The sequence below is a fragment of the Pan paniscus genome, chromosome X (assembly GCF_029289425.2).
Source record: "Pan paniscus chromosome X, NHGRI_mPanPan1-v2.0_pri, whole genome shotgun sequence".
Lineage (NCBI taxonomy): Eukaryota > Metazoa > Chordata > Mammalia > Primates > Hominidae > Pan > Pan paniscus.
The window spans coordinates 21,907,984-21,916,791 of NC_073272.2; the positions used below are offsets into that span (position 1 = coordinate 21,907,984).

Consider the following 8,808-nt stretch of genomic DNA (forward strand, 5'->3'; position numbering starts at 1 on the left):
GGTGGTGAACGAACCCAGCACTGGTCAGAAGCTAGGAGACCTGGGGACAGACCCTGTCATTCCAAGGATCTCAGGCATTTGGCATCACTGCTGTTGCCTCAAATGCTTTGCATGCATGTGGCTCACTCATACCTGTTTTCCTTTCGCTTAAATGACAACCCAAACTCTGCTAGTCACAAGGCTTTTAAAAACAGAAAAAGTTCCTAGGCAAGAGGAAAACAAATGCTTCCCAACAGAAAAGCAGATGGGGGCTTGCATTCAGACTGACCTCAGAGGCAGACGAGGTGGGATCCCAAGGCCTAGTCAGACCCAGAGCCTCAGATGCCAAGACGGTAAACTCCATATTTAAATGCGGCCGACTCAGATGTGAGGTGGACAGTGGACACTCCCTCCCTAAGGGCGGCTGCCCTCTACTACCCCCTCTTCCTTCTTCTGGTGAAATTCCTTTCAAAAGGGACCGGAGGGCAGGGCCATGGGAAGTTTTCAAATCTTGGGACTGCCGCCTGAGCCAACTTAGCACATGAACAGCCCCCTAAAACCAGGCAGTATCATTGTATCACCAGCCAATATATCTCATCAAATCCTCTCAACAAGACCCACCAGGATATTTACCAACAGCCCCCAGAAATCTCCATCTCTCGCCTGCCCAAATCAACCTTGTGAATCCTTCTGTTTTGTAAGGCAATCAATGTAATTACAAGAAGACAAAGTGTTCTTTTAAAACACTAGCCACTGCAGAAGATGGGGCACCTGAGAGGAAAACATCCTTTCATGTTGGAGAGGAAGCAGGTTAGAAATGACAGACTTTGAGCAGCTATGTCACCATGGCTAGGATATGAGAAGAGAAATCACAAAGACTTTCAGCAGTTTGTCCTGAAGGTCCTGCTAAGTCTAAGTCCTATGCTGCCATCAGTAAAAAAAGCCAGGAGCCACAAACCAAATACAACTTTGTAGGAAGTTTGTGGTCCTTCCTATTACCAAAGAGACTCTAGAGGCACAAACTCAACTTGTTCTCTTGTTCTTCTTGATCTGAACACTTTTTTTTTTAAGATCGGAGTCTCACTCTGTCGCCCGGGCTGGAGTGCAGTGGCTCAATCTCTGCTCATTGCAACCTCCGCCTCCCGGGTTCAAGCAATTCCCTGCCTCAGCCTCCCGAGTAGCTGGGATTACAGGTGCCTGCCACCATACCTGGCTAATTTTTGTATTTTTAGTAGAGACAGGGTTTCACCATCTTGGCCGGCCTGGTCTTGAACTCCTGACCTCGTGATCCGCCCACCTCAGCCTCCCAAAGTGCTGGGATTACAGGCGTGAGCCACCACGCCCAGCGATCTGAACAGTTTTAGGATTAAAGCGTTCAAGAATGGTTTTAAACACAACTTTGAAAAAGGATGAAGAACTCCGATTTCTTGGGAACCCAATGCCTTTGCTACTCGGGCCCACTCTACTTTTTTTTTTATTTTACAATTTTTAATTTTTGTGGCTACATAGTAGGTAGTAGGTGCATATATTTCTGGGGTACATGAGATGTTTTGGTATAGGCATGCAATATGAAATAATCATATCATGCAAAACAGGTTAGCCATCCCCCTCAAGCATTTATCCTTTGTGTTACAAACAATCCAGTCATACTACTAGTTATTTTTAAATGAACAATTAAATTATTATTGACTATAATTACCCTGTTGTGCTATCAAATACCAGGCCTTATTAATTCATTCTATTTTTTTATACCCATTAACCATTCCTACCTCCTTCCCACCCCCCAGTACCCTTCGCAGTCTCCAATAACCACCTACTCTCTATCTCCAGGCCCCACCCTATTTTGTTTTTCTTTCGAGACGGAGTCTCGCTCTGTCACCCAGGCTGGAGTACAGTGGCGCGAGGTCAGCTCACTGCAACCTCCGCTTCCTGGGTTCAAGCGATCCTATGCCTCAGCCTCCCAAGTAGCTAGGATTACAAGCATGCGCCACCAGGCCCGGCTAACGTTCGTATTTTTAGTAGAGATAGGGTTTCACCATGTTAGCCAGACTGGTCTCAAACTCCTGACCTCAAGTGATCCACCTGCCTCGGCCTCCCAAAGTGCTGGGATCCTGGGCATGGTGGCGCAGAAGTTGCAGTGAGCTAAGATTGTGCCACTGCACTCCAGCATGGACAACAGAGTGAGACTTCATCTAAAAAGAAAGAAAGGAAAGAAAGGAAAGAGGAAAGAGAAAGAAAGAAAGAAAGAAAGAAAGAAAGAAAGAAAGAAAGAAAGAAAGAAAGAAAGAAAGATCCATCAAAGTGCTACGATTACAGGCATGAGCCACCGTGTCTGGCCCCCCACCCTACTGTGAACCCAAGGGAGGTTATCCTGAACTTCCAGTTTGTACCTCTATATTCTCATGTTCCAGGGCAGGGGATGAAGATATGCAGATGGAAGGACATGAGGAAATGCCATCTTACTGCAAAGCAATTCCCTCCTTCCTAGGGAACAAGGGGCAAAGGAGTTTAATTCAGTAAATAATGTATACTACTCAGGTGACTGGGACACAATAAACTGAGATTTCACCACTATACAATTCATCCATGTAACCTAAAACCACTTGTACCCCAAAAGCTATTAAAATAAAAAATAAAAAATATTTTAAATAACAGTATTTATCTGTAGAATGCACTGGAAAACTCAATGGGCCTCAGGAAACATGCTTTACAGTTCTATTATCTCAAACTTCTCCACCAACACATTTCTTTAATCCAACTCATCAGTGATTTATGAGCACTCAACCCAGTGTATCTGCTCCCAGCATGATGCGATTGGGAAACAATGGTCACAGACCTACTGTGCACAAATCCCTAAGGAGGGGTAGGATGACGACACAGTCACCTTCTGCACCAGCCAACACTGAGAGAGGTGCCTATAATCTGGACCCAGGCCTTGCTCTCAAGCTAATGATCTAATAGAGGAAATGCATCAGCTTGAGCACTTGTGTGTCAGGCCTGCTTTACAGACATGAATTCCTTCATCCTCAAGACAGTACTCTGTCTCCCAGTGTTGTTCTTCAGCAACCCCAGCCCCCTTATTTGTGTGTGTGTGTGTGTGTGTGTGTGTGTGTGTCAAACAGAGTCTCACTCTTTCGCCCAGGCTGGTGTGTAGTGGCCATCATGGCTCACTGCAGCCTCAACCTCCAGGGCTCAAGCGATCCTCCCAGTTCAGTCTCCTGAGTAGCTGGGACTACAGGCATGTGCCACTACACCCAACTCTTTTTGTTTTTTTTCTAGAGATAGGGTCTCACTTTGTCGCCCAGGCTGCTCTCAAACTCCTAGGCTCAATCGATCCTTCTGCCTCAGCCTCCCAAAATGCTGGGATTACAGGTGTGAGCCACTGCATCCAGCAAGTGTGATATACTTGACAACTGCTTCTAAAGCCCATTTTAAACAGGAGAAAACTGAAGCTCACAGATGTCAAATAACTTCCCCAAAATTACACAGTAAGAGAGAGTGCTGACATTCACACCAAGGCAGTCTGGACCTTAGTCTACTCAGCTTTAGTAACAGCAATGGCCAGCAGAGTCCGGCATACAGTAGACACTCAATGACCCTCTGCCTAGAGGAGCATGAAGGTTAATATAATACAGGCAGAGGAAGAGTGCTTGGCTGGAGGTACTGCAGGCACAGATAGGAGGAAGTTCATTAATTCTGACTGAGAGAACCTAGAGGAAATGAATTCCTGAAGGAAAAATGGGAGAAGGGAGTATTTCAGTCTGAGGGGGACACAGAGTCTGTGTTGACAGTGATGCTGTCCGATGTTATGGTTGAGATCTGGTGATTCTATCTGCTGGTTAAAGGTTGTTAAGCAGATTGAAACAAGCACTTGCTCATTTGTTATACTATGTGTATCAGACAAGCATTAAAATGAACAGTAGATCTGGTAATTTCTATTCAGAGGTAATTAAAAGGAAAGAAAGAAGGCATCACTAGGGGGTAATGGGAACATGCACAGGATTTCAATATCGGAAGAACCTGTTGCTAGAGGAAACCACCAGCGGTATTTCCTTTCTGTCTTTTACACAGCTCCCAGGAAAACCACTTGCCAACTCATATCCCCTAAGTGTGCAACACAAAATTGTTGGACAGCCTAAACATCTCAGGTCTTTCTGTATTTTGCAGCCTTGACAGCACCCAGCCCAAGCTTAGGAACAATGGTTGACTCTCTAGAAAAGCAGGTTAAGTCTCATTAGGAATGGGTCCCAAATGCTAAGGGCCTGGGTAACCAAGAATGATCAGTAACCAGGACAGATAATTATAAAACCTCAAAATCATAATTTTTCTAAGGAGACTTTACTTAAGTACCTGGCCTTGCTAACTACCCCAAACAACAAATGGTGGTATCACCTGGCACCTAAATTAAACATTCCAATTTTACCATACCAACCTTAATGCACATAGGTGCTTATTTCACATTTTAAACCTTCACACATATTTTTCTATATTTCCAATTTCAAATGAAGGAAGATATCCTTAAGCTAATCTTAATATCAGAAGAGTGCATTAAATGATTCTACAATAGTTTCCAAACAGAACTTATTAAGAATCTCCCCCGCAAAAGTACCTCCTCCCCTTCCCCAATTTTGTTTCCATAAAAAAAAAAAACCCCTTAAGTTCCTTCAAATAAAATCCAAGATATACTGAAAACCCAATCGTACCGCCCCTCCCCACCTCTCATGAGTACAACAAAACATCGAAACAAACTATTATTTAAGCTCTCAACCAAATAAAAATGCAAACTGAAACAACCTCTCCTTTTCAGTGTTTTATTATATAAGGTCGCCTCTGCCACGGAGGGTCGTTCTGGTGGGTAGTTTCCAGGTTTTTCCCTAGCAGATGCAGCTTGAGTGTTTCAAGCAAAAAGGATAAAAACAAAAGCACACATTTCAAAGGTAGTTATAACGTTATCCTGTGACAGTTAATGAATTCTGCCTTTAAAATAGCATAATGAAAAATACAAACTGGAAATGATTTAAGCTATCTCCTCCTCCTAAGAATGATGCAACTGAAGGCCCAATCAGAAAATACCCCTCGCCCCCTCAACCCCAGTGAAAAAGCATGTTTTAAGAAGATTTCTCTTGATTTCTTTCCTTTTCTTGGCCCATCGTATATAAAATACTCCCATCTTCACTATGTGATAATTCATTGAATTATAGTTTTGTGTGGTTTTTTAAATGCATATTAGACTGCAATAAAAAAATGTTTTAAAAATAGCCTGCCTTATTAACTAAAAATAAAAAAGTTGTTGTCAGGAAAAACAGCATGAAATCGGTTTCCATGCTGCTTACACCCCCACACTACCTGCAACCACTTTACAGAACGTTAGCATCAGACCTGCTTATCTAAAATCCTGCCAAATGTCCTCACAGTCTCCTCCGCTGCCTCGCTGGCTCCTGGGCAGCCAGGGACCAGCCCTCCATGGCTCCCAGCATCGGCAGCCTCGAGGGCTGAGAGCCTTGTTTGCCCCGCTGCCTCGATTGAGGGCCGCGGCCGGGCCACCTGAGCAGCGTTCCCAAGACAGGGAGCGCATCCGGGCGGGAGGAGCACCCGGTCAGGGGCAGACGCCTGGCTGCCCGGGCGAATCTGCCTCTGCCAATGGGTGACACGCCGATTTTGCCCCCTGGAAACGCCAAGAGGCGCGAAGCTGGGCCACCTTCGCCGCGGGCTGCAGCGGCGCTCGCGCGCGTTTCCCAGAACGCAGAGAGAGCGCGCGCGGAGGCCGGGGCAACCCCAGAACCCCGCTCGGTTTCTCCTAACGACCCCCATGCCGGCTGCTCCTCGAGGACGGGGACTGGACCCGCAGCACCCCCTCAGGCACCTCCATCCCAAACACACCTGCCGCCCACCCTAAGCCACCCCCCATGTGTACCCACTCACCCAGGTCGCCCCAAGAAAGAACCCCGCCACTCGCACAGAGAGGGGTGCAGCCCTTGGATGCACGTCCGGACGATCCTGGGCCAGGGAAAGGGCGTTTATCTCAGCTCTGCGCCGTGCCCCTTCCCCCGACGCTCGAGGACCTTTGCCCTGGGCCGCCGGGCCCGCCCCCCCACAGGAACCCGAAGCCCTCGGGCGCCCGCCACACTCTGGGGATAATACCTTGAGGCCGGTAGTTGGGCTGAGAGGTCCGCACCGCGCCCGGTTCTGCGATCTTCCCTGGGAGAGAGGTTCCCCGCGCAGTCCCCTCAGGCCGGGATCCCGTCCCGGAGCCACCGCCACCGCGCTCCATCGGGATGAGCCGGCCGCACAGGCGCACCGCCAAGCCCGCCGCGCCGCACCGAACCCGCGCGCGTCCGCATGCGCACGCGTCCTCACGCAGCACGCGCGCAGGGCGTGCACGTGCGATAAGCGCACCGGTTACCACGCACAGCGCACGCAAGGCGTGCACGTGCGATAGGCGCACCGCTTCCACGCACAGCGCACGCAAGGCGTGCACGTGCAATAGGCGCACCGCTTCCACGCACGGCGCACGCAGGGCGTGCACGTGCGATAGGCGCACCGGTTCTCACGCGGCGCGCGCTTGTAGCGTGTGCATGCAATGTGCACAACAGTCCTCACACAGCGCGTACAGGCGTGCACGCGTCCTTACACGCTGCTGTACACAGTGCACACACAGAAGGCGTGCGTACGCACACAGTTCTTCATACGATGCTTACATGCAACATGCACACACAACGTGCACACCCAGCGTAAATGCATCTTCTCACAGTGGCAGATACACACTCAAAGCGTGTGTAGATGTAGGGTGCAGTTTCTCAGACACCGTGCACACACATCCTCACTCAATGTGTGAACACAGAGCACATAACGCGCACACACGTGCTCACTCAGCACGCACACGTTTACACTCACTGGGTGTCTGCATGCAAACTCAGCAATGCAGCCTTGGGAACAATTTCTGGCTAGGCCCCCAGGTGGGTGCCAGTTGGGCCAGTGACATCTGTGCAGACGCCAGAGGACCCGCCCTCCATGCATAGTTAGGTTCCAGTTTTCGAGGCGCACGGGTAATCAGTGTTTAGTGACGCCCCACCCTCAGCGTGCGGTCACCCAGAGAGGGACAGCAGCAAGCTATTGGGGTCGATCTTCAACTAAGAGGCAGCGGCACGCGCCGTAGGCCGACCTAGGCCTTTCAACGACACCCCACTCCGCAGCCAATTTGGTTCCTCTTCTCCTGAGGCGTAAATAATGCTGACTGAAAACTCCGCGATGCCGGGTGTGGTGGCTCACGCCTGTAATCCCAACACTTCGGGAGGCTGACGCGGGCGGATTGATTGAGCTAAGGAGTTCGAGACCCCCGTCTCTACAAAAAAATTTTAAAAATTAGCTGGGCATGGCGACTCATCTGTGGTCCCAGCTACTTGGGAGGCTGAGGCGGGAAGATCGCTTGAGCCCGGGAGGTCGAGACTGCAGTGATCACGCCACTGCACTCCAGCCTGGGCGACAGAGACCTTGTCTCAAAAGCAAAATAAAACAAAAAACCTCTGAGGAGGATCTCTCCGAGAAGACACACAAGAAACTGCTAAACGTGTTGCCTCCTAAGTAGGCACTTTTACCACTGCCATGCACATTTATTATCTTTTCAAAAACATTGAAAAAGACATCTTGGCAGGGCCGGCTCAAGCCTTTTGTTTACCCAGGCCTGCCAAGTGATAACCCGTTCCCATGGAGCCCCAGGCTGCATGTTTTTTCTCGTTGGAAGGTGACCAGCCTGAAAGTTTTATTACCACTCCTGGGGGGAGATATACACGATTAAAAATGAAGCTGAATAATGGGTACAGGTTTTCTTTTTTGGATGAAAATATTCTAGGATTATGATGAGTGCACAACTAAGTATACTAAAAACTATTGAATTGTACATTTTAAGCGGGTGAATTTTATGGTCCCTTAATTATGTCTCATTTTTTTTTTTAATGTGAAGCTGAAACTCTCAGGAATGGGCACCTATACTCTTGGCCAAAGCTGGGAAAGTCCCTTTGTGGCACAAAAAATGTTTGTGATGAACGTGTTCCTGACACGCCCAAAGGTGTGCCGGGAGTAGGGTTCAAGTGTGGTGAGAAAGCCAGGAAGTTTAAACATAAATGAGTAGGAAAGTGAGCAGGTGGGGGCTGGTACCCTGAGCTGTAATGAAAACTCGAACACATTGAGATTAAGCCAAATTAAGAGCGTGGGAGCTGTCACTTTCTCCTCCCTTATCTTAGGGACCTTTGGTGAGTTCAATTCATCCAACTCTTGAGCTCATGGACATGTGTGTGTAGCATCCCTCTCTACTTTTATTCTATTTTGGGGGTCCTTTTACTTTCCATTCCTCTCCCTAATTATAAACACCTCCTCTGATATCTTTGCAGCTGCAATTTTGAAATACTGTTTTGAAGATACGCATGTATTTTAATTGTATATAAATGACACTGCATAAAAGCTATCATTCTATTTGTTTTTCCTCTCTTGGCATTGTTCTCAATCTACACAAAATCATTAGCCATTCTATCTGGTTTACCCTTCTGTAAATTCCCTGTTCAATCCTTGCCCACCTTTCCACTGGGCTACTCTGGTTGATTTCCAGGAGTTTCTTGTATTCTAGATAATTTCTGGTTTAAATGTTGCAAATATTTTATCCTAGCCAACTAAGCTTTTTAAGATTGGTAAAATTTTCCTTAATTTTTATGACAAAATCCTATTAACATGTTTACTCCATTTACAATATTGCCCTATTTTTTATCAACTGTTTTTTAGAGTAAGTTACATTACAAATACTTCCATGTGTATTTCCTAAGATTATGAATGTTCTGT

The 8,808-nt window shown here is 47.5% G+C and overlaps 1 protein-coding gene across 8 annotated transcripts in view; it reads right to left on the reverse strand.

The window, feature by feature from the left end:
- The window catches only part of MAP7D2 (MAP7 domain containing 2), a 111,419-nt gene extending 104,990 nt beyond the window's left edge, over positions 1-6,429 (reverse strand). For 2 of the 8 annotated variants that reach the window (XM_034950627.2, XM_055106101.1), the window contains exon 1: positions 6,121-6,429. In XM_034950627.2, the coding sequence (XP_034806518.1) occupies positions 6,121-6,250 (130 nt within the window). In that variant the 5' untranslated portion in view covers positions 6,251-6,429. Of the gene's footprint in view, positions 1-5,901; positions 6,025-6,120 lie in introns of those variants that run through there. The other 6 variants (XM_034950630.3, XM_034950628.3, XM_034950631.2 and 3 more) reach the window with 5 other exon arrangements.
- Positions 6,430-8,808: the final 2,379 nt, after the last annotated feature.